This window comes from Centropristis striata, chromosome 7 (assembly GCF_030273125.1).
Source record: "Centropristis striata isolate RG_2023a ecotype Rhode Island chromosome 7, C.striata_1.0, whole genome shotgun sequence".
In the NCBI taxonomy this organism is placed as follows: domain Eukaryota; kingdom Metazoa; phylum Chordata; class Actinopteri; order Perciformes; family Serranidae; genus Centropristis; species Centropristis striata.
Window position 1 is genome coordinate 18,031,357 of NC_081523.1, and position 25,656 is coordinate 18,057,012.

At 38.0% G+C, this 25,656-nt stretch overlaps 2 protein-coding genes across 3 annotated transcripts; both read right to left on the minus strand.

The window, feature by feature from the left end:
* Nucleotides 1–1,895: 1,895 nt before the first annotated feature.
* On the minus strand, nucleotides 1,896–11,398 carry golm1 (golgi membrane protein 1). Of its 2 annotated transcripts, none has more exons than XM_059337327.1 (11): nucleotides 11,199–11,398; nucleotides 9,829–9,970; nucleotides 9,073–9,252; nucleotides 7,717–7,771; nucleotides 7,507–7,609; nucleotides 7,167–7,290; nucleotides 6,412–6,571; nucleotides 6,003–6,230; nucleotides 5,724–5,888; nucleotides 5,479–5,577; nucleotides 1,896–4,708 (listed from the first exon to the last, which is right to left on the minus strand). In XM_059337327.1, exons 2-10 carry the CDS (start codon nucleotides 9,955–9,957, stop codon nucleotides 5,480–5,482), a joined length of 1,242 nt encoding a protein of 413 aa, XP_059193310.1. In that variant the 5' UTR covers nucleotides 9,958–9,970; nucleotides 11,199–11,398; the 3' UTR covers nucleotides 1,896–4,708; nucleotide 5,479. The 2 variants fall into 2 exon arrangements, with proteins under 2 accessions (XP_059193310.1, XP_059193309.1); XM_059337326.1 differs by having other exon boundaries at nucleotides 6,412–6,574; nucleotides 11,199–11,397.
* Nucleotides 11,399–12,322: 924 nt separating this feature from the next.
* On the minus strand, nucleotides 12,323–24,880 carry lmbrd2a (LMBR1 domain containing 2a). Its single transcript, XM_059337833.1, has 18 exons — nucleotides 24,753–24,880; nucleotides 21,814–22,031; nucleotides 21,450–21,559; nucleotides 20,099–20,197; nucleotides 19,789–19,956; nucleotides 19,455–19,665; nucleotides 19,267–19,341; nucleotides 19,037–19,141; nucleotides 18,765–18,948; nucleotides 16,696–16,877; nucleotides 16,358–16,491; nucleotides 16,109–16,214; nucleotides 15,314–15,411; nucleotides 14,816–14,919; nucleotides 14,025–14,071; nucleotides 13,795–13,903; nucleotides 13,495–13,588; nucleotides 12,323–12,995 (listed from the first exon to the last, which is right to left on the minus strand). The coding sequence occupies exons 2-18, from the start codon at nucleotides 21,985–21,987 to the stop codon at nucleotides 12,932–12,934; spliced, it is 2,064 nt and encodes a 687-aa protein (XP_059193816.1). The 5' UTR covers nucleotides 21,988–22,031; nucleotides 24,753–24,880; the 3' UTR covers nucleotides 12,323–12,931.
* Between the last annotated feature and the right edge of the window lie 776 nt (nucleotides 24,881–25,656).

Here is a 25,656-nt window from a genome sequence, read left to right on the forward strand (position 1 = left end):
CAACATATTAAACATATCCTTCCATATTCTATCCTTTAATTTCAACAAAATCTGTTCAGGGCACTCTGAATTACATTTTAATTATAGTAACAGGTACATTTTCTACCGACAATGGAAAATATAAGTAACAATTTTCAAAAAGCGCCTAAAAGTGACACGCTTCAGATGCTTCACATCTCTAGTTCTGTCCTCCAATTGTCATTAGACATCTAGTAAATTGAGCGACATCATGTAGAAATTAATATACATAGATGTACAACTGATAAAATCTTTTTTTTTTTTTTTTTTCAAAACTAGCTCCCTGGAAAGCAGGCCATGTACATTTCTTTTTTTGCAGTATAATTGATTCACACAGACAATGTCTGAGTGTAGCAACTTTTTGTGGAGCATTCTTAGGTGTAGAGACCTGCTGAACAGAACACTGGGGTGCACCAGCTCGCTTTGGATCACCTAAAGGTGTTGGAGCCGGATGGAGAGCATCCTTGGATATAGCACCCTTTTGTGGTAAGTCCCCTTTCTCTGCCTGCTCATTTTTGGTGATACAGGCTGTATCCCAAAGTCAATGAAGGATCCTCAAACGGCTGAATTTGAAGGATAGTAGGTCTTTGTCATCCGACAAAGGACTGTCCCAATGTTCAGGATCCTCCGGAGGACAGAGTCCTTCTTTTGCCAAAATTCCAAGGATGCATGTGTGTATCCTCTGTGAACCCCGCGTAACCATAAAGCAGGGATGTCCAAACTATTCCACAAAGGGCCGTGTGGCTGCAGGTTTTCATTCCAACCAAGCAGCACACCAGTCTTGACTCAGTTAATCAACTGATCTCTGTCTTCAGACAGTTGATTGGTCAAACTGTGTGCTTTTGCTTGGTTGAAACAAAACCTGCAGCCACAAAGCCCTTTGTGGAATAGTTTGGACATCCCTACCATAAAGCCTTGCGCACACCGGTCTACACTGAGATTTAAAAAATGGTTCACATAACTTCTACCAAGGAAGGATCCTTGACATGGGATACAGCCACGGTTTCTTCTGGAGGCTTCATCTCTGTTGACACAGCAGCCTCGTTCTGCTTGCAATTGGATACCAGTCCAGTACCAATAATGATTGAAAACTGGAATGTAACGTTTTCTAAAGAATCTTAAAATATGGCAAAGAAATTAACAGGGTTCGTACACTTTAGCAGTGGTCAAATTCAAGCATATTTCAAGGACTTTCAAGGTAAATTTTCAAGCTTTTCTAGTATCTTACACCTGTTGTAAATTGCATATTACACTTTTAGGAGGAGCGGTCTTCATTTCAGATAGGCTACTCATTATTTTTTACATTGAACATGTGATTATCTATCGTCTATAGATGATATAGCCAGATTGCAAGAGAAATACAGTACGAATTTCAAGCATTTACAAGCACTTTATCGAAAATCCAAGCACTTTTTAAACCTTGAAAATACAACATTTAAATTCAAGCATTTTCAAGGATTTCAAGCACCCGTACGAACCCTGAATGAAACATGGATCCTTGCACATGAGGACACACTAGCTGAGACAACATTTATTATAACTCTGTGGGCCGTGCATTCTCTCCAGCTGTCAAGATATAATAATTGGTCCTATGGTTTTCTGTTCGATTGTAAAAGCTGTTGGTGCCAACTTACAACATAATTGGCTCATGTTTTCTATAATGTTTACCTGCTCATTAAGGCAGCAAAATATAATGCGTTATTTGTAGAAATTTGATTAGTTCCATATTTATCTTTGTTCTCAACTGGAACGGCAACAAACTGATCTATTGGAATTCTATGCAGAGCTTATCAATTACTCCCATGCATTTAATTTACCCATTTAAAATGTTTAAAATTTAAGAATAATGGTTGCACGAAACAATAACTCCCACCATGTTTTGATAGTGGTAATAAAAACATTTTTATTCTCTATCATCAATAAAGCCTATGATCATTTAAAACTTTCACAAATTTGTTCAACTTTTCAGAATAAAATTAAAATATAGGAAATCAACAAAAAAAAGGAAATCCAATTTATAAAAATCAAAAAAACATTTTCTCTTCAGATACACAGACTATTAGTTCAGAAAATGGGACTTTTTACAGAAACAGGCAGACAAAGCTTTCTGACAAAACAAAGCAGTAATTGATATCTAAAATGTCAACAACAAAATTGACATGAACAACGACAGGAAATTAATAAAATGACACCATACAAATCTGGTACCATATTTCTTCTGCGACCAAAGGGGAGACAAATATAATCAGCACTCCTACTCTGTATTTATATGGTTACTTTGAGACATAATGGCCAGGACCAGATTTAATATATTACAAATAAAAATAAGTTCATAAAACTGAAAATACTTAAGATGTGATATTATCTTTGAAAATTGAGACAGTAATTTGAAATCTCACTGGAAAAACCTTGAAATGATAAACTTTTTATTTATTTTTTATTTTCAATTTGTGCTCCATCACAGAAAAAGTTGCCTGGAAAAAGTATTTGCACTGAATTGTTGAGTCTTCATAGGGTCCTTTATTACAAACACTTGTGGTTTTAAATCCCAGTCAAGTACTCAAAGTTTCCAGTGTTAAATAACACACTGATTCTACAGGAAACACATAAGATACTGTTCTGTAGCATCATATCTGTTTGTCTTGGGCAGTTAAAGTAAAAAGTATGATTTTATTTTTGAATGGTTCAAAAAAAAAAAAAACATTACAAGGTTTTGATAACACCTATTTTGCATGATATAATATTTTCATTCATGTGATTCAAGCAGTCAACAATGTTCCATATAAATTCAGTATGCATCTTCATTGAAGCTGACCTATGTCATTATTGATAACATGTTTTTTTGGCTGCTTCTTTACATCAAACACTGACATTTTGCTGGAATATAGGCAGAATATGTTGGTAAACCTCAGTGTGCTGACTTCTGTAGAATGAATAATGCCTGGCAGCCCACTTGTAATGATGGACACATAGGCAGCTGAGCAGCTTCAACCATAGCAAGAAACAGTGGGGTTGAAGACTTTGGAAATACTAAATGGTAAATGGACTGTTCAAGATAAGACAAAGCAATATGGAAATAATGGACATTAAAACGATAACATACCAACTAACTGTGCATTTAGTCAAAGTCAACACTTACAAATAAAGTACCAGGAAAGTAAAGTAAAATCATCTGTCCTGTATAAAACACAAGGCAACAACAGATCCCACCATGAAATGTCCCTACGTCTTGTTATTTCTGATGCCTAATATTAGTTCCTGTTTCCACTCACCCACACAATTTCCAGTCTAGTGCAGATTTAAGTTGAATGGAATAATACAATTTAGCACAGTCAGCTACTGAGTAGTTCACATCTGCAGGAGCTCTAAAGCACAACACAATGTTCCTACTTCAAGGAAATGTCCTCTCAACCACATATAATGTCCATTCAATTCAGCAGACAGCACCGACAAAGTAAAGGCTCAACGACTTTTCATCAGACCCCCACTGTCAGAATCGACTGAGCGTAGGGAAAAAACTAGTGTACACAGAATCGGTAAGGCATGCGTAACAATAAAATAACAAAGTTGACCTACAAATATCTTCCAGGTATTTCAAACTATTCCCTTCATTATAAACTAAAAGTTTTTAGATTTTTTTACTGATCCCAAATGTTGAGCACAGCCCACATTCAACATTGTGACACTTTCTGGTCTTGAAATACAGCTGAGAAGAAAAGCCCTGCTGCCACAAAAAAATGCCAAAGCAATTCAACAAAGTGAAGCTTCAGAAATGATGCACATTAATAAAAAATGTCCAGTTACAGCAATTAGAATATAATATGTTTTAAACCTGACAGCTTGTCAGAATATATCCAGAAGATGAATTTCCCTGTTTGTTATGTAGCATGTCTATTAAGCCGACGTCACTTTTTACAGCCTTTTTGGATAAATGGGACCAAACGCAACAGGCAACAAAATGACGCAACTGAATCTTAGCACGTTTCCTTCATTTGCTCCAGTTATGGAACCCCTTATTTGTGTTCACTGACAGATATTTGGTAGAGCAAAATGTTCGGGAACCAAAATCAGGCTTAAGATGCTGTTTAACCTGTGCTGCAGAGTTCTGTCATTAAAATCACTTCCATCTTTTACACTTTCTACAGTATTTTGCACCTCGTAACCCTATAAGGGTCTGCACATTATCATTATTTCAGTTGCAGTGAAGATAAACAACACATCTAATCACATGATAAAAATCTACTGATTTCCAGGGAAGTTGAGATGTTCAACACTACAAACTACTGAGTGAGCCCTTACCACCAAAACATACTGAAATTAATGTGAGCGCAGTTAAACCATGAGTGTCCACGCTTGACTGACATCTGCATATTTCAGTCTTTGTGGCTCTTTTGGAATATTGTGAGTTGAACATGAAGTGGAAAATTCTTACTCCAATACAGAAAACTTGACTGTTAAAATATCTGACAATGTGTAATCAAATCAGATTTACAGAAAATGACAAAAGACATTCGAAGAAGCAAATTCTTTTGAAATCAATCCCCCGACCTAATGCCACTCTTTCTTGGAGAGATTTTCATCTGGGTTTGCTTTGTGTTGGAGCGCTGGATTAACCTGTATGGTGCTGTTGTGCTGAGGTGTTTAAGGGGTCCTGCTTCCTTGTGTGCAGGCTCCTTCTCCAGCTCCAGCCCTGCAAGAAAAAGAAAAATCAATATTGTGTTAGTTGATGTTACATGACACATGTTGCAGGTGACAAAAGAAAAACACTGGATCTAAAAAGCTGCGTAAACTTTCACAAGGAAAATATAAATGCAAGTGAATGTTGTGTCATAGGCAAAAAGGTGCATTAAGCACAAAAACTTTAGGAATTTCCTACAGTAAAAGCCATGTTAGTGAAAAGTCAGCTGAACTGGATAAATCAGAAATCTGAAGCCAGAGTTACCTGAGTCCCTGGAACCAGACACCTTAATTAATTACCATTCCTCAAGGTAAAAAAAGAAGAACTATAAAAGCTCTTAAAAGACCTTAGAGATTGTGTCTTTACAATGTTACTTGGATCAGCTCCCAAATGTAATGGGTTCTTCCTTGGCCCATGCTAAACCCTTTCTCCAAGTTTCATGAAAATCAAATAGTTTTTCCCATAATCTTGCTGACAAACAAAACCCAAACTGAATGGAAAGCATAATCTCCTTGGTGGAGGTTATGAACGTACAGCATTATTATGTAATGTTCCCATCAATAACTTCATTATACAGTACAGCAGGTTTAGCTTTACATAGCTGCAGTTCAGATTAACCCTGTTCTCACTTTACAGAATGAATTCATCTTTGCACACGGTAGTGTTTGAAGTAAAACCCTGAAGTCATTCTAGCAATTACATTGTGTGGCTTGTTAAGAGGGTATTATTATACTATTACTACATGAAGAACAAGGGGAGAATCTGTGTGCTTCAGTGTATACCTTAGTTCTGAGCAAGTTCAGCTTGTTTGTCCGCTTCAAACTCGCCTTCATTCTCATCGTCTCCATTATAGTCAGCCAGCTCCTCCTCCATGTCCTTATCTGTCAGAGAGAGTTTTATGGTTAATACCATAAAACAGACACACATCAAATAGTCAACTGCACTTTAACCATTTCTAGAGGAGAAACTGAGGATGGGCTTAAACATGTAATATGTTTTCAATGTTATTGTATAAAAACACACATACCTATATTTTCAGCCAGTTTACCCTGCTGCCGTTTCTCCAAATCGGCTTCACCGACAACTTGCTCGTCTCCGTCATATTCTCCTGGCTCGTCAACTTTCTGACCAAGAACAGTCTCATCGGTCTTCTCTGGGCCGATCAGCATGCCCTCCATCCCGGGGTCTGCCTCTGGAGACATGACCAGGTTGTTCTTATTTTATTAAAAGTAACATGTCGTTACTGAGAATGCCTGGATAGAAATAAGACACCAGTTCACTGCTTTCAGTGAAGCAGGCCCTCTACCTTCTGTCTGAGCACCGTCTTCATGAGCATCCATCACCTCCATGTCTTTATCCTCAGTCAGGTTGTTCTTCAGAGGCTCACTGGTCTCTGCATCACCCTGCTTTGTGTCAGCAGCTCCTTCTGGTGGTAGCAAAATGTCCTGCTTGGCCGCAGCAGCTGAGGGGACAGAGTGGGACTCGACTTTAGAGATATCCTTCACTGGAGGCAGGTCCACCGGCGGATCAAGACCTGGTAAAATAACAAGGTGGCAATGTGACGGTGTACACTTGTTCATAAGTCAACATAAAGAAATGGAGAAATACACATTGGATGCACATTATGTAAACATTAATATTAGTCTCATTGCATGCTTTTATAAGTTGTATTTCAGATAAGTGGACTGAGCTGCCAGAACATCCATGACAGTTACCTTTGTCCACGATGATCTCATTGGTCAGTAGCCCAGGTGGATCATCTTCTTTGGGCTGAGAGAGGCTTGGTGTGTGGCTAACAACAGTCGCCGTCTTAATTGCCTCAACCGCAGTCGGGACTGATTTGTCCTCCTTTGCAGCTCCAGCCACTGCATTTTCCTGCTGAGAGGCAAACAACATTATATCCCACATTTCTTTATGTCAAAGCCAGTCATCATATTAGATCTTTCTATTATGTACACCAGAAAATCTGAAGCCCTTGGATGGCTCCATCTACTGTAAGCGGGTCAGTCTTCTCCTTTTATTTTTGTTACATAAACAGATGAAACATTAACTCCATTTTCTTCACTGGACTATTCGGAATTACTTTGCTGTTTCTGGTATCATGTTGGCTGAATTGTTGTTGACATTCTTATGTAAACAAAACGTAATGTCATGTGATATATGGACAAGATCTTGATTATTTTTGCTGACCTTGGTAAGTCAATAACATAATTATTGTGACAGGCCTGTTTGGGAAAAGGCTTTAGGGTTTTAATGGAGTACGATAGAGTGTTTATGATGACTGTTGGGCCCTGAGTTCAATGTGTTACAATCAACGAAGATCAGAAGTGGTGATTGATCAGTTTACAAAATGGCTTGATTGGCCCTGACCCTCTCTCCTGATCCTAATTCTGTGGAAGGACTCTGCTTGTCTCCAGAGTAAACATGGTTTACATCTGTTCATGTCTGTCATTGTCAAACAGAAACTTACCTGTGAGGTGACACCTGAAGGAGGGATGAGCTTCTCCATTTTTTTCTGAACTTCTAGTTTAGCAGCAGCCACTCGCTCATCACACAACTCCTTCTGGGACAAGACTTGGGAGTGACAATGGGTCCTACGCAAAAAACACACAGAGACGTTAGAGAGAGAGATGTTAACCAGAAATTACTTCCTCACTGGACTGAGGCACTTCAGTAAAATGAGCTAATGATGAATTGTAATTATTGTATCATATCAAGGTAGCTGCAGTTAACATAAATGAAGATTCAGCTTGATCTCCTTTGAAACAGACCTGTATAAATATAACTGATTAAAGGAATATTTTTCTTACATGTCATAAGTCAGTTTGTTGTTGAGGGTTTTAATGTTGCCTTCACAACCCTGCAGCTCCTTCTGAAGCTTCCCCAGGTCATCATTCAGCTGATTTAACTGACCTACAGTACAGACACATATATGACATTACAAATTGCATAATTTTTCTGCAGAGCCCCGTTGGCTACTTGTGCAATGCAAAGATTAAGAAATCGAGGTTTGCGGTTACCTTTAAGTTCCTGTATGGTTTTGGTACTGGAGGAAATGTTCTGCTGCAGCACACCCTAAAAGCAAAAAAAAAAAAATGTGAAAAACTCTTAATATTCACAGGTGCTTTACAGTTTATGTGTGAAAGTGTGTGAGTGTGGTGTGAACCATAGCAGTGAGCAATCAATGCCCCAAAATATTTTTGTGGCAACAGTTTATAGACAATAGTTAGGGCCACTGGGCAATCGCACAGAGCACTATTGTTATACTGTGGATTTTTTCTTCTTCCAAAAAATACATTTGAAAACTGCGCTCCAGGCAGCAAATTCCACTCCACAGAAATAATTTATACATAGAAACGTAGTTGTCTTCTCACTCACAATCCTCTGGTAAAGCTGTCAGAGTTATAGTTTGGGTGTAGGACGCACAGATGCGCCACCAACACGCACCAACAGCCCCATTGACTCGCATATTAAAAATGCAGGAAGACTTCTGTAGAAAAGCATATTTAACAGTTTTTCAGATCTCTTACAAAGCTATTTCTTCATTTTTCTTCACAAAAAACATATGTAGCTGTTCAGGAAGAACTCAGGACGCTCAAAGTGAAGTCGGATCAATGATAGGTATTATGGGTTTGCCAGAAATGCTTTCTGTTCGAGGCCAGAAATTCCAGTCTGTCCACCTCTGGCTGCTGTCACTCTACAGCGGCAGTTAATTCCGTTGATTGCTCTGCTCTGATTGGTCGATCCCAAGCCTTTGATCCTTTAATTTATCTCTCACAGAAAGAGACACAGACAGACAGACAGACACACACCTAACTTTATGTGGTTACACTTACAGATACACACACACACACGCACGAGCGTAAGCGCGCACATTCCTCCAGAGATTATATATATATATATATATATATATATATATATATATATATATATATATATACACACACAACTTTATGTGATTTTAGTTACACACACAATACAAAACAGATACACATGTTTCTCTCACACTCTCTCACACACATAATTGGGGAGCAGCTGGCTGATGGCTGTACTGTACACACACACACACACACACACACACACACACACACACACACACACACACACACACACACTTTGAGGTTGAAAAGGCATAGGTTGCTGTATAAATAAATACTTGAAAAATAGGTGTTCTCCTTGTATATAATATAGTATCATAACATTACTAGTATTAATTGTTTGAAATCTCTGAAGAATCTCATCATAGTCTACACACACCGGCAGTAGGCCCCGTGGCCCCTTCAGAATTTCCCCAGAGGAAATTTTCTAGTTTAACATGCAGTTGGTTCCTGTTGCATTTTGTTGCCATTTAAATTCTCAGTGATGTTTGTGTGCACCTTCTCTTGGCTGCAGGTGTTCTGAGATCCTTCCAGCTGTCTCTTGTAGAGACTTTCTATGTGGGTGATCTGTTCCTTCTGTCTCTGGATCTCCTCCTGGAACTCAGTTTTTTTAATCTCTGCTGCTCCTCTCTCTGCTGCCCCACGTCGCACCTGGCCTTCCAATTCATACAGCTTAGTCTGTAGCACACACACAAAGACAAAGGGTAATGACACAGGTAATGATGATGACAATCTGACAGTGCAGTGAAAACTGAGTGTGTATTGACAGAAACTCTGATTATAATGACAAAATATAAAGCTCACTGGATGAGATTTGCGAACTGTTCCCCACATACACAGAAAGACAAAAAAAAAAACAATGGCACAAAGGTTTCTATGAAAGACAAAAAAGTGTTCGGGCCTTAAATATATTCCTGTTCCACAAAGCAAATAAGATTACCCTGGGTTTAGTTATTTGCTCAAAGTGACCTACATTAAAGGAAGTGGTTTGAAAGTTGCAAAAGGAAATGACAAAACCTAACCCTAACCAAAACATTGAAAAAACTGAAGACCAAATGAGGAACTGTTGAACAATGACAATGTAGTAGTGTTGCAGATCTGCATCAACAAAGTCAAATAATAATAATATTAATATAAATATCCTATTAATATTATACAGACTGTGAACCCAGTAACACAGTTTTGTGAATGCTAGAAGCTGACATTGCAAGGTGTATTCTGAGAGAAAATATTAACCAAAAAAGGAGAACCTACCTGTAGCTCCAGGTTGCGCGAGCTGGACACCCAGTAGTTGAAACCCAGAACCAGGATACAGGCGATTAGAGCACCAATCATAAGAGGGGGTGATCTTCCTCCACGACGCCCGTTTCCCAGCCCACCCATAGCTGTCTACAAACTGGACACACAAAACCACATCCAGGGTCAACACATTTCCCATTAATTCTATGATAACATGTAAACAATAAAAAAAAAATCTGTCTGTTAGCCCTCAATTACATCTACTACTTGAAACTGGTCAGCCGGTATAAGAGCTTGTTGTTACCAATAGGTCATTAAAGGTCTTTTGTTTTTGCAGGCTGCATATACAAATGCAAAAAGCTCACTGTCACGCCTGCAACAGAGCAGAGCTACTTCTGCTCGTATCAAGCTAATGTCTAACCAAACTAATTTTTATGGTGCCAGCAAAAACACAGCATACAGGAAATGTTAGAAAAGATGCTGAGAGAGACAAATCAACAGGACATTCAAGCAGACCCATGGGTGCTGTAACAACAGGTATTCACCAGTACAAGGATCCAAAGTCTGATATACTTTAATTTCACTGATACAGTGTCAGAGTATCATATATCTGTTTGTAACAAAGCATAATGCAAAATAACAAGCCCAACAATGCCTATTCATGCTTGGGTTCCACCCATCACGCAAATGCAGGCAAGAGCCAGGTGCAAATGCAAAAAGACTGGAATAAAGCCATAAAACAGTGGCCATAAAGTAAACACCATTAAGAAATAAGATTTAAGGTAATTCTAAGAGTGAGTTGTTACCTGAGGAGAAAGAGATGCATTGTATAACCAAGCTAGTTATAAAAATGTTGGCATGAATGTCGACGTATGTGCTGTCACACAGCTGTTACAGGAAAGGGAGTCAACCCCAGCTGATGACAAACAAACACTGCATAAGATCACAAAATCTGGCGTTTACTACCAAATCACAGCACAGGCATAAAGAAAACGGACTGATCTTTTTTTTTCTCCATAAATGCACACATTGATCAGATAACATTAGCAAAACACATCACTCGTATAATCGAAAGGCATAAAATCAGGTCAGGAATCAGCTATGACGTTAGCTGCTTTTAACAGCCACCACACAGACACAGTAGTCAGTGGAAGATATTTGGTGCAATATCATTTTTCAAAACAAGACAGCCAAAGCGTCATTTGTGAACGAACACAGCATAATTTGGGCAATTTTACTATTTGTGTTCATGCTTAAAGCCATAATCGTTGCCCCTCTACACTGTAAGATAACGCTAGCGTCGTTAGCAACGTAGCTTGTCCCCAACTGCAGTTAGCTTGGTTAACAGTTAGCAGTTAGCCAACGTCAGCATCTACTTAACTTACCCGGTAGACTCGAGAGCCGCAAAACAGGATTTAAATGTTGATCCCTGTATATGGAGCTATACTTGTGTGATATATCTGTCAATCTGCCTACTTTTCTCTGGCAATAAACAGCGCATTACCACTAGGCTGTTAGCTTGTATCCATTATTGCCATACAGACAGCAGCGTCCTTCTAGTGTTGTCGTGCGTGGCTGGTCTGCGACAGTCAGCAGGGTGCTGCCTCTGCTTGCTGTAGGAAAACGGCGCTTTGAGTAAACCATCATTTCACTGGTAAACAAATAACTGAGGCGTACTTCTGTACGGAAGAGGATTAGGGCCACACATGAAAAAAAATATTGAGTTCTGACTTTATTCTTAGAATTTTGACTTTATTCTCAGAAATTTTATCTTAAAGTCAGAATTTTGAGTTTAAAGTCAAAATTCTAAGAAAAAAAAGTCAGAATTCTGACTTTAAAGTCAAAATTCTGAGAATAGTCAGAATTCTGACTTTGAACTCAGAATTCTGAGAAAAAAGCCAGAACTCTGACTTTAAAGTCAAAATTCTGAGAATAAAGTCAGAACTCAAATATTTTTTTCTTGTGTGGCCCTAATCCTCTTCCGTACTTCTATAACATTCAACCATACATAAAAATAAAAAATAGGACTGCAATAGCCTTTCTGCTGCAGTTTTGATTTTTTTTTTTTTTAAACTACTGATTACGGAATGCTATAGTTTACGAAGCACATGGAAGGCAGCACGGACACAGGTCAGTATACAAGTATACCTGTTAACGGCGAGAAATGTAATTTTAAATCGGATTAATACAGAATTAAATCAACAAAATATTACGAAAAATGTTGTATAATTATGATTTTTGTTTAAATAAGCTATTTATTTTTAGTAACTGTAAAAATAATTTTCAGTCATTACTAAAAAAGAATGGAGACATAAACAAAAAAAGTTTTACTTTTAATTTACTCTTACTTGAACTTGAAGTTCATATTAATGCTAGATTTCGAGACTATTGCCCTGACTACTTTTATGATATCAAAAACATATTGTGATGCAACAACTGAAGGTCTTAATAAGTGCTTCCAACAGCATGTGTTGGTGCATCATGTTTAAGTCATTCATAATCTCATGGGTAAAATTGGTATATTTTAATGCATTATAATTTTAGACAAACAAATACAAAACATACACACCTTTACAGAAAATAACTGGCTGTAGACAACATGACATACAAACAAGTCAAGCCTTTCCTAACTTGAAATATCCACCAAGAAATAAGTTAGGCTATTCATATTTTCCCTTTGAGTAAATGGATCCATTTTCATTTTGTTTTGTTTCACAGTTTACACAGTGAGCCATTTAATTAAAAAATAAAATACATCACCTGGTGTGTTGAAATATTTAAACATCAATAAAATTCCATGTCATGTGTGATTATCCCCAGTTACTGAAGGCACAAAACTGCCATTGATTTCACTGTTCATCAGTCCACACCTGTAAAACCATATTTCTTAAAAGACAATATAAAAAATATATTTGAAAGGAATTGGCTATACACAGAAAGTTGATCACAGTTTGTGTTCTCTTTCAGTGAATAATGATTACAACTGGTTGTATGTCCATGTCTCAGATACATTATCTCCCTCTTCATTTCCAGAGAAACCGTGTAATCCTTTGCATTCAGACTTCCTTGGAGAATTCGTTAGTCCCTTTTCCAGCAGTTTTTTAATGTCTTCTGTCTATCAAACATCGTCAAAGATACCCGTCCGAGAAGGTGACAAAGACAGGTAACGTCCTCCAGTGGATCTGTGTCAGACACAGAAAGACAGAATAAGTGACGAAGCAACCCTGCTTGATAGGTATTCAGCTCGAATTAAAGCGGGGATAGGCAGTTTTGGGCGAGGTTCAGAGTATAATTCCATATTGAACTTTCAGTGAATTGTAATTCAAATGGTCTGAGTGAAAATTGATTTCAGGCTTTAGAAAGTCTAGCCCATGCCTGGAGACTTTAGCCAATCATAGGTATTTTCAGGGAGAGGGTGTTCCTTTTGGCTGTTCTACAAATGCAGATGTGCATGTATGAGCATTCCTTCAGATGATGAAAGCTTGACTCAATGGTAGAAAATCCTGCAGAAAAAGGTGCTATTCCAGCACTGGTGGCAACTGGCTATAGACTAAACAATTTGCAACATTTTCTCTCCAACTCTCTAATAGTTTAGTCTTTTTGTTTGGTTTTGCATTTTCCAGTAAACAGCCTACCCCAGCTTTAAATGCTGTGTTCAATTAATTTTGTAAAGAAACATACCTTCTGCTTGGTGAACCTTCGTCACTTGAATTATCTCGCAGTAAGCCTCTCCGCTGCTCCTCTTCCTCTCTATCTCTTCTGTTGAATGTGACCACTGAGAAAGGAAGAGAGCACTGTAAACACTAAGCAGGCAGACATCTTGGGGAATAAAGGTGTGGGTCAAGTGGCAAACTAGCTATAAAAAACTCTAATACAAACAAGCAGAATGAAATCAAGCTAAGATGCTGTTGGAAAGGTCTTATGATATTAGTGTAAAAAAATAATTATTCCATGGTTATAAGAGTGTTCTTTATTCCTCACCACTACTCTTGATCTCTGTGACAGGGCTGTTCTGGTTATCCTTCAACTCAGTGTAACCAGCTCTGGTCCGCCCATTAGCCCCCTGAACTGCATATCGCTCCCTCCAGGCCTGAAACAAAAAAAACAAAACAGGCACATACATTCACACACTTAATACAAACCAGTAGAACCAGTCAGCCAACAAACTGGGAGGATTTAGACAGAAATCTGATAAAATAAAAATTTCTAACCCATCTTCGATTTTCTCCATCCTCAGCTTTCTGTCTTTTTCTTCTTTCTACAAAAGAACACATTTTTGTGCATATTCCTTAAAAAAAGCATGTGCAATTTATTTCATTATAAAAACAGTGAGTGAACAATTAATAACACCTTTCAGGTATGTTATAAATTTTTTTATTAATCTGGGTTTTTTCCAACGTTTTAATCATATTAAGCAAATGTGATCCTGTCTGCTGTATGTAGAGGCACTGGCTTTGGGTTACATCAGACCAGTGTTTCTGCTAAAAGCTGGCAGGCTAGATAAGCTTAACTATATGTTAATATAAAGGGAAGTACACATGACAGGGGGAGTCAGACACGGGTCAGACGTATTTCTGCTGACCATACCTTTGACTTTGGGGAACTGAGAATAACAGCATCTGTGTCAGACAGGTCAGCTAGACGTTGGAAACCTCCCACTATAGGAGGCATATAAGCCAACAGTTTTGACTATCATGTGAGCCTTTTTCTCTGTAACCGTACTTGCTGTGTTGCATGATTTAAACGCTCCTCTTGTACAAGACTTTAATTAAATTCAACTTAAACTTTGATATTCTGAATCCAACTGTCTTTATTGAAGGGTCACTCTGAAAAATTCTTATAACAAGGTATACAATAATGTAATGTAAACTGAGGTATAAGAAACAATAGTAAATAAAACCTGGTTTATTTTTTATTAAAATCAATAAAAAAGCCAAACAAACACTGCACTTTGTGCAGATGCATCAGAAATAGTGAATGTTTGAATATGTGATAAAACTACCTCTTCTGATGAGTTCCCTGCCTTCATCCACCAGGTCAGAGGTCAAGTGGTCATCAGTGATGTACTGATGAAAGCCGAGGAGATTCAAACAACGAGAGCCCAGGCTACAAAGCACAACCCATATAATTATAAATAAACTGTTAATATAGTCTTTACATAAACAAGAAGATATGCAGTACTGATCTGTTATAGTGCAATCACAATATCAGATTTTCACAACACCATCATCATGCCCAAAAGATACACGATAACAATATTACCATGGTATCTGTAGAAATATAAATAAAAAAATAAAGTAAATAATTTAATCACTCTGATGTATCTTTGACTTTGTTTTTTGTGTTTGCTTTATTGGCAGATCAATTACACTCAAAATGTGTGAGGTGGAATCAGGGTCTGTTACCATAACTGTACAAAAGCATAAAAATTAAATAAGAAAAATGTAATAGTGTAATAAAATGAAAAAAAAAGTTTAGTTGTTGGTGATTATTAACTTACCTGTAAAAAGTGGCAAAGCACAGCAGCAGTACCAGCATGGGGTAGTAGATGTAGAACCCATCAGATATGAAATACAGTACACGCATCGAGCCCATGATCTGACAGAGGGACAGGAAGAGGGACATTGCATCACTCAATTTGATTTGACTGTCAGGAGAGTTCCGAGATATATTTTTTGTATATCACCACCTCACCACCTAAATGCAGTGAAGTTCAATGGAATTCAATGTATTTATTTGTGTTCACAGCATTTAAAAATTACATTCATAAAATTTAGCAGTAACATGTCTTTGCATAAACAGTACAGCCTTTAAACTAGGTCTGCTCTGTTTTTCTTGATAATTCATATTACTTCATATTAAAAAAATAATTTGGAAACTAAGTGTAAGTATTCAAAAAACACACTGTGGGAGGCAGTTACACACATCTCTACAGTGTTCTTGCAACTTAATAACACTGTATGTTTACATCTATGCTCACACTCTTATGTGTGTGTGTAACAGTGTACCAAAGGTGTGTGAGGAACCATGGAGTTATATCCCAGATGGCGTCCTACCGGTGTTCTGGAGAGTTGTTTACTGGACTTCCCAGATTCTTACTTGGTAAGATTACATACAGTACATTTACTCCTTGAAACCCTGACTGCAACTGCTGTTTTCCACCTTTGTTATGAAGATAATTGTGCTTTCATATTTGACCCTCTCTACTGTGTGTGTGTGTGTGTGTGTGTGTGTGTGTGTGTTTGTGTGTGTGTGTGTATGTGTGTGTGTGTGTGTGTGTGTTGGCGTGACCCACAGAGGTGTAGGATGTCTGTATTCTGTCCTGGTGTGAGATGGCAGAGTCCATGTGAATCAGCCCCAGGAAGTTGAGGCATAAAGGAGGGGTCAGACGACAAAACAACCTGAGAGGAAAAAACAATGAGAAGCACCAATATAGGAGTTTAACACAACGTGAGAAGATGAGACTTAACTGTGATCCTCGATTAAAACTGAACAACCAACAACTTCCTACTATTTTAAATAAATGTTTTTATGAGGAACATACATGCCGCTGAACTGTAGGCTGTAAGCATCAGTCTGGTGATGTGGCACCAGGTAATAGTAGTTGAAAAATCGTATCCTGAACACTGTGGAGTAGACACAGACACACAGGAAGAGGATGCTGACAAAGCACACCACCTGGTGGAGAGAAGCAAAACAAGTAGAAAGAGGAAGCAGGTTATAGTGAATACAATGTGTGCTGTACATGTCAGAACTATGGTCAAACCTACTGTACGGACTACTGTGCAGGCTATGGGTGCTGTGTATTTTTGTTGAGTGTGATCTTGCTTAATAAAGTTTGGGTGTATGCATTTCTGTGTGCCATACTGAATAAATGCCCACCTCGATACAAATGTAGTTGTGTTGTTTTTCAGCCATCTGAACAAAAACAGCAAAGAGGGATAGGACAGGGTGTGTGCTGAAGAAGGTGCACTCGGACCAGACAACTGCTGCTGAGAGGAGACACAGGAGGACTGCCAGCAGCCTGTAGAAACCCTGCCTGAACACACACTCCCAGTACCACTCTGAAACAGACACAAACACACACATGTATGCATGTTTGAAAACGAATCAAACTGACATTTCAGTTATTGCTGCAGGTATGGATTTCTATATAAAAACTAGGGTTAAATAGGGTTGTAACTAACAATTATTTTCATTATCAATTAATGGATTAAAGGTTTGATCTTTAATTTCATAAAATAGTTTAAAATATCCTATCGCAGTTCCTCAAAGTCCAGGGTGTTTACTTAAAATGTCTAATTTTGTGAGTAAAAACCCCCAGAAATATACAGTTTAATATGATATAAAATATATAATATGATCTAAATCACAAAATCTCTACATTTGAGAGGCTGAAAACAACATAACAATAACAATAACGTCTGCCGTTTTTGCATGACAAACAACTTAGAACAACTGATTAAAGACTAACTACTTTATTGAATAACCATTCATCAAAAATATTTGGCAATTAATTTTCTTTCAACTGTCTTATCAATTAGTTGACTAATGATTGCAGCTCTACAAACAAATATAATTATATTATGTTGTGCTGCCAGCCTTGAAACAATAGTTTTCAATTCTTTCCTTCCACCATGTCTTTTTATTCTAACACTTACATTTAATACTAGACATCATGCTATTCTAAAGAACTTGGATTTGTACTGCAGCTGCCAATAACTGATATTTTTTTCAGAGATATCCCAAAGAATATCATCATAAAATAAAAACAGAGCCTAATGGAGTTATTTGAAGTTGAGCAGCTTTTTCAAGGTAGTAGCTGAAATTGGTTTGGTAGTAAAGGGTATTTATCAGGCAAATTGGGTCTTAACCCATTGACGCCGGGAAAGCATTACCACATTTCTACCATTAAAGCCGGGAGCGATGTTGCGTCACTCTACCATTAAGGCCGGGACAGCGGATATGTCATTTTGTAGTATTTGTATTTTTTTCCCACCTATTTTCGGTCTCTTGGCCAATGAAATGCATCAGAACATGATCAGAATACATGCGGGAGTGTCGCAATGCAACATCGGACTTTTCCAGAACTTTGAAATCATGGAGGAAGACGACAATAGCGGAGGAGCTCAGCAGTAAGTGAAAGAAGCAATCTGACTGGCATTTATGGATGAGGAATATGTTTTTAGATGACATATTTTCACCAAAGAACAGACAGATTTGTGGCCATCTGGAGATAATAATAATATTATTAATAATAAATTAATATTAATAATAATAATAGGCTAATTGATTGTGATGATGATATAAGAAATCATGACTGTTTATGTCTTATATTACTTTATGCGTCGTTGAGTACCCTGAAAAGTGGCATATATAAAATGTATTATTATTATTTATTATTATTATTATTATTATTATTATTATTATGATAAAAAAAAATTTATTAGAGTAGGCTAATGAGAACTATGTCTTGTTCTTCCAGTGGTCATATCATGTTTGCATCTTGCTAATGGGCATGTATTAGTATTATGCATAGGATTTTTTATTCAGTCAAATGTAACATTTGCTGAGTTTGTTGATTTAAAAAAAAAATGTATTGAAGGTTTGGACAAATAAACTCAACTTCGTATGACAGCCACGGGTATAAGCTCTCAAATACTTTTTGAATTTCAGTTTTATCTGCAACAGAGGCTGAAAAATCTATTATTTAGTAGGTGTTGAATTTCCAGAAAAACTTCAGGTTTTAGGGGGTCATTTGAAAATCGCCCATAGGTTTTCCAGGCATTTTTTTCCAGGCGCTTTAGGCCTTAATGGGTTAAACTGAACAGTTGTAGAATATATCTCAAAGAAACACCAACAGGCTATTGAAAGCCCAGTACAAAACAAAGCTTATAGTCAATCAGACTTTCCATCAGTAAATTTGAGATTTTGGTACTGACTGAACTCACCCACAGCAGGAGTGTAGATGAAGCGATGGATCCAGCTGTGGGGATGTTCTGAGGGGAAGCTGTGAGTGAAGTGTCGGACCGGGCTGGTCTCACTTTTAGCTACATCTTCTAGATGAAAGGCCTGGTCTAACAAGATAGACCACTGAACCTGAGTCTGACTGTACCTCTGCACTGCAGAGATGACCTGAAATGCATACATTCAAATGATTAATGTTCACATTTACATGCCATATTTTTACCCTGTTTCCCGTTAAAACCACAGCAATCATTACTTTTTTATGAAGCTTAATGAGCCCTCTTTTGGTGGGAAGGACATTCTGTTCACCACAAGAGCTTTCCACTTTTCTTCCCATCTCCTCTTGGTACTCAGTGGGACACTGAAATGAGATAAGACTCAGGTGAAGATGATCCCAGAGAGCCTGACTGTAAAAACTGTAAATTCACCATTCAACTTTGGGGGAAGGAAAACTTGGTGAATTTAATATAATGATGTATTCCTCACCTTTGTGATAATGGTGTCCACACACTTCCTGAGGTTGTGGTTGTACCTGACAGACTCATGGACACCTGCCACTTCCTGATAGTAAAAAATATGTTTCTTCTTGTTAAAGTATGAAAAAAAACTCATATTTCTTTGACATGCAAAGTATAATGAAAAATAGACGATGTATTCTCTTCAAAAACACTTACCTCCATAACATCAGCAAGGTTTTCCTCAGCCGATGCCTTCTCAGTAGCCATTTTTGCTGCCTTGAAGTAGGTCTTGGCCAGCAGGTAACCATGGGAGGATGAGAGCCAATAAGAACGTGGGATCTCCACCAGGCCGTAGCCGAGCAGCAGCACCAGGAGGAAGAGGCCCCAGGTGTTGGCGGCTGTGATGCCGATGGTCTGGAGTTCTCTCCTGTAACAGTTTTACAGATAAATCAATACACTGACATTACACCAGCTTTCAAAACACAACCACAGAACAACTCCAATTCTCATATTATCTAAAGTTTCTTCAGCTGAGGTACATTTCACTGACCATGTAAATTTCCACTTTGGGTGAACTGCCACATAGATGAGCAGAGAGATGAAGATAAGGAGGTAGGTGCCATAATAGAGAGCATTTTCAAAGAGTGCTGTTTTAATCTTTCCAACTCTGGAGAAAGCTCCAGCCCGTGCGTAAGATTGCATGAAGGGCAACAGCAGCCTGCACACACAGACACACAGACACACAGACACACACAGAAGAGAGGGTCAAATATGAAAACACAATTATCTTCATAACAAAGGTGGAAAACAGCAGTTGCAGTCAGGGTTTCAAGGAGTAAATGTACTGTATGTAATCTTACCAAGTAAGAAACTGGGAAGTCCAGTAAACAACTCTCCAGAACACCGGTAGGACGCCATCTGGGATATAACTCCATGGTTCCTCACACACCTTTGGTACACTGTTACACACACACATAAGAGTGTGAGCATAGATGTAAACATACAGTGTTATTAAGTTGCAAGAACACTGTAGAGATGTGTGTAACTGCCTCCCACAGTGTATTTTTTGGACACTTAGTTTCCAAATTATTTTTTAACATGAAGTATTATCAAGAAAAACAGAGTAGACCTAGTTTATAGGCTGTACTGTTTATGGAAAGACATGTTACTGCCACATTTTATGAATGTAATGTTTAAATGCTGTGAACACAAATATATACATTGAATTCTATTGAACTTCACTGCATTGAGGTGGAGGAATAAATCTAAGATATTAATATCTTAAAAAGTGGACAAATGCTAACAATCCTATCTGCATGGCTAGATACCATAAAAGATAAGTGAGAAAACATGAACCAGCCCTTTAAGTCAATATGATGGTTGTGAGAAGGCTAAACCCTTATAAAGGGTTATCCAACAGAGTGGGTGAGCCCAGTTTGAAAGTTCAAAATCCACTGTCAAAGGGAAACTTTTATGAACAGACACTCTATTGCAGAGGATATGACCACTACTGCATTATTATACTATAATTGAGTGTGATTATATCACACCTACAAAGCAGTACAAGGAAGAAGTGTAAAGTGCTGAGAATAATGCTAAAGTCAAATGTAATGCTGTGAAACAAAGTGTTTTTATATTTGAAAACACTTTGAAAAGAAGTGAGAGATCAACAAATGAGACATAAAACAGCCTTAGAGCATGTAAAGAATATTACAATTTTGCAATAATAAACACATTTGACTTCTTTATTGGATAACATCTAACTTCTCCTGTGTTTGATTATTCTGAATCTTGTGTGTAGATGCCTCTGACAGAAGTTGTCTGAATATCAACAAATGTTGTTCAAGCCAAAAGGTCATACACCCTGGCCTGTGGGAGAGCAACCAGAGTGTTTGTTAACTAGTAACATCTGAGAAGCCAAAGCTGATGAGAAGCAGCCTTGACTGGAGGGAGTACGAATAGAAGGGGACAAACTGTTCCAGTGTATACAAGAGACACACAACTTCTAAAGGGTGCACTTTTCAAACTTACCTTTGTCTTGTGTACAATACTCTAAACATTTATAAGTGTCACAAAACTGTAAGAGATTCATGTCTTGTTCTTCTATGTCAGAATGAAATAGCAAAATTGTGACGGCAAACTAAATCTGCAGGAATGCATAACCTTAAAATGTGCAAACTGTGCAAATGAATCAAACGTTATCTCATTTACCTGACAGTTGGATAAACAGAGGAGTCGCTGTCTGTCTGATTAGTGCGTCTCCCTCGAGTTACAGGAGTAGGGTGGTCTGAATTGTCCAGAATGCACTGCTTGTAGATAGTCTAAAAGAGGAGCAGTTTACACAGTCAGTTAAACTTACTCCATGATGAAGCCTATTTTCCTCTCACTACAATGGCACAGGTAAGACACCAAAGGGGAAGATAAATAAAACACACAGAGCTCAATACGGATTATTATCAAAACTGCAAACAAACTCATCCTGTTGATCCTGTTTTTGTCCAGAGAAAATCCAAACAACTCAGGTTACCAGGGCTAATGTTGACACACATTTTAAACAGCTGCAATGGTTTCATACCGTGCTGACGTCGAGCGGCAGGATGAAGACAATGAGGAAGCAGAGGTACCAGGACAGCAACGTCCCCAACAGAACCATCCGCTGCTGCCTCCGCAAATCTCCATATCGCTGGAGGAGGTAGAGGGCCAAGAGGAAAACAACTACGACCACGACAGCCAGCGCAGCACCACTCATAGTGATGAATGAACAGACGGAGGTCAAGAACTCATGATGACACACTGGAGGGGAAAAGAGAACAGAGTCAAACTGATAGGATATCAGCTTTTATCTGCTGAACAGGGAGAAACAGTATGACCTGAACCCTCAGGGCAAAAACACATACATATACAGCGATGACTTAAGGTGATGAGGAGGCAGACAGCAGGGAAAAATAAGGAAACAAAGGAGGGAAAAATATAATTAAAAAGAAGACAGATTAGGTGAGACAGATGTAAAAAAAAATGTGATTGGCTATTCAAAAAAACTTGAAGGGCTTGAACTACTGAGTCTAATCACTTAAATTACAATATGATGAAAGGCTATTATGGAACTTTCTCCCAATGACGCCAAAGATAAGTGCCTTCTCCAGCTTTAAGGCCAACTTATTAAGACACTTTCATTTCCACTTCTCTCTCCTCAGGTGTTTCTGTTCGCTGGATCACAAATCTAATTGAAAGCCATTTTAGTTTCCCCAGGCAATGTGCAAGAGTGAGGTGGTAATGGACAAAGGTTTTGTGGTTTTCACCAGCTTGAACCTCCATTAAAATTTCAGCGGATTCTCTCCTCCAGATAATAATCGTTACGAATCCTGGGCAGCTCAGTCGGTAGAGCATCAGACTTTTAATCTGAGGGTCCAGGATTCAAATCCCTGTTCAGGTGGACAGATTATTATGTGTTGTGTCAGTAGTGCTCATGAGCTGGTCTTGCAGGAGGTCCACACTGCTTGTGTGCATGATAGTCATACATCTGTAAGGACTCAGACATCCTAGGAACACGTTTATTATGTCAACAATTGTTAAGACCTTATTTACTTGTTTTTGTTCAGCAGAGTGTATAATCAAAAAATTGTAGATTCTGGATAGCTCAGTCAGTAGAGCATCAGACTTTTAATCTGAGGGTCCATGGTTCAAGTCCCTGTTCAGGTAGAAAGGTTATTATGTAATGTGTCAGACAAGTTTGTTGTGTGACTTGTCTGAAGTGGTCACAATGACACCCTTCTGATTTGCAGAAGGTCCACAACAAACCTCTGCATGCTACATCCTCTACTCTTTAGAGCACTTTCATTAAACTTTGCCACATAAATCACATCAAAAATCGAATATCATTTCAGGAACCCACTCTTCGAAGCCAGGATAGCTAATTTAGTAGAGCATTAGACTTTTAATCTGTGCGTCCAGGGTTCAAGCATTACATTTATTATGTGATGTTGTCTATCTCATAATTGTAATTCTTCATGCAAGATCACAAGAGCACCAACAACAGGGTTGGTGGTTCGATCCCTGACGGTCGCAGCCTACATGTCGAAGTATCCTTGAGCAAGATATTGAACCCCAAATTGCTCCCGATGCTGCGTTCATCGGTGTGAGAATGAATTCCCAATGGTGGCAGGTGGCACCGTTTAGGGTAGCCTCTGCCACCAGTATGAATGTGTGTGTGAAAGGGTGAATGAGCGCAGTCTGTAGTCTAAAGCGCTTTGAGTGGTCGCAAATCGACTAGAAAATCGCTATATAAGTGCAGGTCCATTACCATTTACCAATGGTGATCTGGTCAAGTAGGCAATGTCAATAAATACAATTAGATACAGAACAATATGTCACACATGCTGCAGAATAAAAACTTACATCCACGTTTCAACAGAAGAACTCCATTATACAGAAACAGTATGCAACATACAGACAAAAAGCCCTCAGGCGAAGACAAAGTTGTTACACTACACCGAGAACCATCGGACAGCTTCTGTTTATAACTGGTTGGACGAATGAAGGAATCTAGTTTTAGTGTCGTCTTGCAGGTCATTCCATGACCAAGGGACATAATTAAATTGTCTCTGTTTTCCAGACTCAGTCCGCATAAGTGGAACCTTTAAGCAAAGCTAATTGTTGACTTAAAGATTGTAGGTACTTTGTGTAGGTATACATGTGTACATACATAATACAACATATACAACATATACAAACATCAAACATATACAAGTTATAATGTTATATCTGCCCAGAATGGCCTTGTAAATCAAGTCTGTTAGAAGACCCTTTTATTTTATATTAATATAGTGCAAGCTTTTAAAATTTGCATTTAAATAGCAGTGCCAAATGTAACCCTGACAACAACGGACGCAGACCTGATGCTCATTATGAGGAATTACAAAGCTCAAGCAAAAGTGTTATTGATTTTCGCAAGAAGAAATTAATGAATATCAAAGGGTGCCTGGAATGATTGGATATCTGTATCCACAAGCCGAAAACGCAATGTGAAGGAAAGCAGGCCTATTATAAATAATTTGTTGTAAAAAGCTAACTATGCAAACACAGAGATGTTTTTACAATCTACTGCTCTGACGCTCAAACCGTGAAATACACTATGGTCAAACGATGTTAGAAGATGACAGTAATTCAGTCATAAAAAAGGTGTGGTTCAAAATATTCCAACAAAAATCGGTTATTTATTATGGTTATTTTATTAGGCTGGTTACAAGCCCGTTACACGCTATATATTATGTGCTTATTCTAGCAACCATCTAAAAGTGAATCATTTGTTTTACCTCCAAGAGAGGAAATGTGCCAACAACTAGCTCCATATTTTCACGGTTTCGGGCATTCATTCACTGTGTTTTATCCCTGACAAGCAATAACAAAGCAGGATGTTCCTGACTGTGCTGTCGCTTTGTTGGTCCAGCTCGTCGGTGAAGATTCACTCGCTGAAAACAATCTGTGATTCCATTATTGAGAGGAAAGGATTCTTACCTTTTGGGTTTCTTCTGTCAGACTGAAGCTTAAACTGCCTGAATTTACTGTCACATTGTGTCCTTCAGACGTGGAGCAGTCAGGCAAATGTACACAACCTTTGAAACTACATTACGTAATAACCATACGCCATGCGCTCTCTTAAGCGCAAGGAGTTCTGGGTAATGTAGGAGAGTAATACCAGGCAACCAGACGCTCGAACCCTCACTGGCATGGTGCCACGAAACAAGCCTGCTGCAAAATACTGTGACCGCTTAACCTATATTTGAACAGTGGCAGGAAGTAACTACAGGCAAGTATGCTGCGTGCATTTACTCACGTTTTGAGGTACTTTACTTTGTATTTTTTTTTGCCTTTTTCTATATTTTGCTAGCCTACTTTATCCAATTCAGTGACGAATATTGACCTTTCTACTCCATTACATTTAATAGATATCTTAACTTACTTGATGTTGCTATGTTTACTGAATCAAAGATCAGAATCTCTTCCAACAATTTCATTTGAATACATGAAATAAGAACAAAATACTGCACACACAGAAATATAGCCTACTGCAACATATATATATATATATATATATATATATATATATATATATATATATGTATGTATATGGCCCATTTCAGAATTGCGGGTACATTTGAAGTTTAGACAAAATAAGAATTTTATTTTATTTTTTTTCCATAAAACCTTTTTCATTCCCATAAAGAATACTTTAATTTTAACACTTCCAGCATTTGCCAAGCTTAAACATGTAAGATTTTAAATATTTAATCTGAAAATCATCGTAGTAACAGTAAAATCAGTCAACTCTGTTGCAGACAAATTTGGGTAAATATGTATAGTACTCAAATGTAATACAGTTTAAAACCATGTCTTTCCTAAGAGAACTTTTGTCTTTACA

Excerpts from the sequence above, each read along its gene's own strand:
- lmbrd2a (XM_059337833.1), bottom strand. The coding sequence starts at position 21,987 with ATGAGTGGTGCTGCGCTGGCTGTCGTGGTCGTAGTTGTTTTCCTCTTG. Across the intron at positions 13,904-14,024 it reads ATGGAGAAAATCGAAGATGG|GCCTGGAGGGAGCGATATGC; the intron begins GTTAGAAATTTT and ends TTTTTGTTTCAG. Across the intron at positions 12,996-13,494 it reads GAAGGTTCACCAAGCAGAAG|ATCCACTGGAGGACGTTACC; the intron begins GTATGTTTCTTT and ends TGTCTGACACAG.
- golm1 (XM_059337326.1), bottom strand. The coding sequence starts at position 9,957 with ATGGGTGGGCTGGGAAACGGGCGTCGTGGAGGAAGATCACCCCCTCTT. Across the intron at positions 9,253-9,828 it reads CGCGCAACCTGGAGCTACAG|ACTAAGCTGTATGAATTGGA; the intron begins GTAGGTTCTCCT and ends TGTGTGCTACAG. Across the intron at positions 7,772-9,072 it reads ACACCTGCAGCCAAGAGAAG|GGTGTGCTGCAGCAGAACAT; the intron begins GTGCACACAAAC and ends TTTTGCTTTTAG.